The 1,504-nt window shown below is 28.1% G+C and overlaps 1 protein-coding gene across 1 annotated transcript; it reads right to left on the bottom strand.

The window, feature by feature from the left end:
• Positions 1–83: 83 nt before the first annotated feature.
• LOC112453505 lies at positions 84–1,364 on the bottom strand (the record flags this gene model as incomplete). The annotated part of the gene is made up of 3 exons (XM_025014292.1): positions 84–566; positions 736–816; positions 1,140–1,364. Coding segments are annotated over 3 exons (789 nt in total), but the record flags the coding sequence as incomplete, so codon positions are not given.
• Positions 1,365–1,504: the final 140 nt, after the last annotated feature.

Genomic DNA, 1,504 nt, shown 5'->3' with positions numbered 1-1,504 from the left:
TCCGAACTTATCGAGCATTTCGCGTGAGAAGCAAACGAAACGTATATCGCAGTACATATAACGGTTTAAGATATAAATTTTACATTGCTAAATTGGGGGAATCCCCAACAACGATCTTTTCGATTAAATTTTTTAACGTATTTTTTACAATTTGGACAAACAGCATGGTATTCAATGTTTTCATTTGAGTTAAATATCTGATCAATAAGATAGCGCGTATCTGGTAATATCGACAATCCCAAAAAACTATTTAACATTTTAAATAAGTCAGCTATGGCAGATTGTGGTAAATTATATGTTAACCCATACTTTAGCACTGTAAGTAACATTTCTGCTTTACTCACTGTTATTGGCACATTAATTGTGAAATTCATTTCATCTTTTTGTAACATTTTTACTAATCTACTAAAACAAACGTCATGTGCTAAGGCAGCCGTTGATTCGTTTTCTATTTCGTTGAACTGTTGACAGATATTTCCATCATCGTCGTCACTATCGTTGTCGCTGTCATTATCATTACCACTTCTTTCAAATAATTCTTCATTTGCTTCGTGTATCCATGTATCCTACACATAGAATTTTATGTTAATTATTATTACGTTAGAAAATTTAGAAATGTAAAGTATTGATTATACTTTTCTTTAAAAGCAGTTAGCGACATTAAATAAACAATACTAAAATTTTCGATTTTTGCAAAAATAATTTTAAAGTATTTAAAACAAAATATATTCTTACATTAAAAGATTCATCATCCGAATCTGTTAAACCAAACAGGACAGTTCGATTATGCATTAGTGATGAAGATGCATCTAGTACCTGCAATATAAGTATTGTATATTTATTAATATTATGTATTATAAAAAACTTGATGGTTAAATTCTACGGTAAGTAATAAGTTTCTTTTTTCATCAATGTAAATTTGAATGAATTTTCATATGGTGAATTTGTACAATATCTATATAGATTTCTATACATTTTCAACAGTCAATAAAAGAGTGTTAATTTTATTATATGTATTCGTTATAAAGTAAGACGTTAATTTTGTGTTATATGTAAATTAAAAAGTTTTGTAAAACTATTAATTTTAAGTGTAATAGAAACATATTAAGAATGAAGTTTCATGATAAAGTTATACTAACCTGCTCCGGTACTGACAATAATGATTCATTTACATTCAACATAGATTGTACAGGATCGTTTTGTACCGATAGCAGTGATGAATTAAAACTTTCTTCTGTAAAACCTGCAAGGTTCCCTTGTGCTAATTCTAGTGGCACAGATAATGAACAAACATTATTTTGTTCATTGCTGTTGCTTTCTCTTTCACTGCTCTCATGGCCACTGGGTGATTCATGATATGAACACTGCTAAATAAAAATAGTAAAATAATATTAGTATGTATAAAAATGCATTTACTTCTTTTATCAGTATATTTTAATATTTAAAAAACTAATTTTTATTTTATTGTTGATTTCAGTCCAGATAATAGAAACCCAGACAGCAC

The sequence above is a fragment of the Temnothorax curvispinosus genome, unplaced genomic scaffold (assembly GCF_003070985.1).
Source record: "Temnothorax curvispinosus isolate PA1 unplaced genomic scaffold, ASM307098v1 QBEX01004422.1, whole genome shotgun sequence".
Taxonomy (NCBI): domain Eukaryota; kingdom Metazoa; phylum Arthropoda; class Insecta; order Hymenoptera; family Formicidae; genus Temnothorax; species Temnothorax curvispinosus.
The sequence above is the reverse complement of the archived record's forward strand: the minus strand, read 5'-3'. Positions and strand labels throughout refer to the sequence as shown.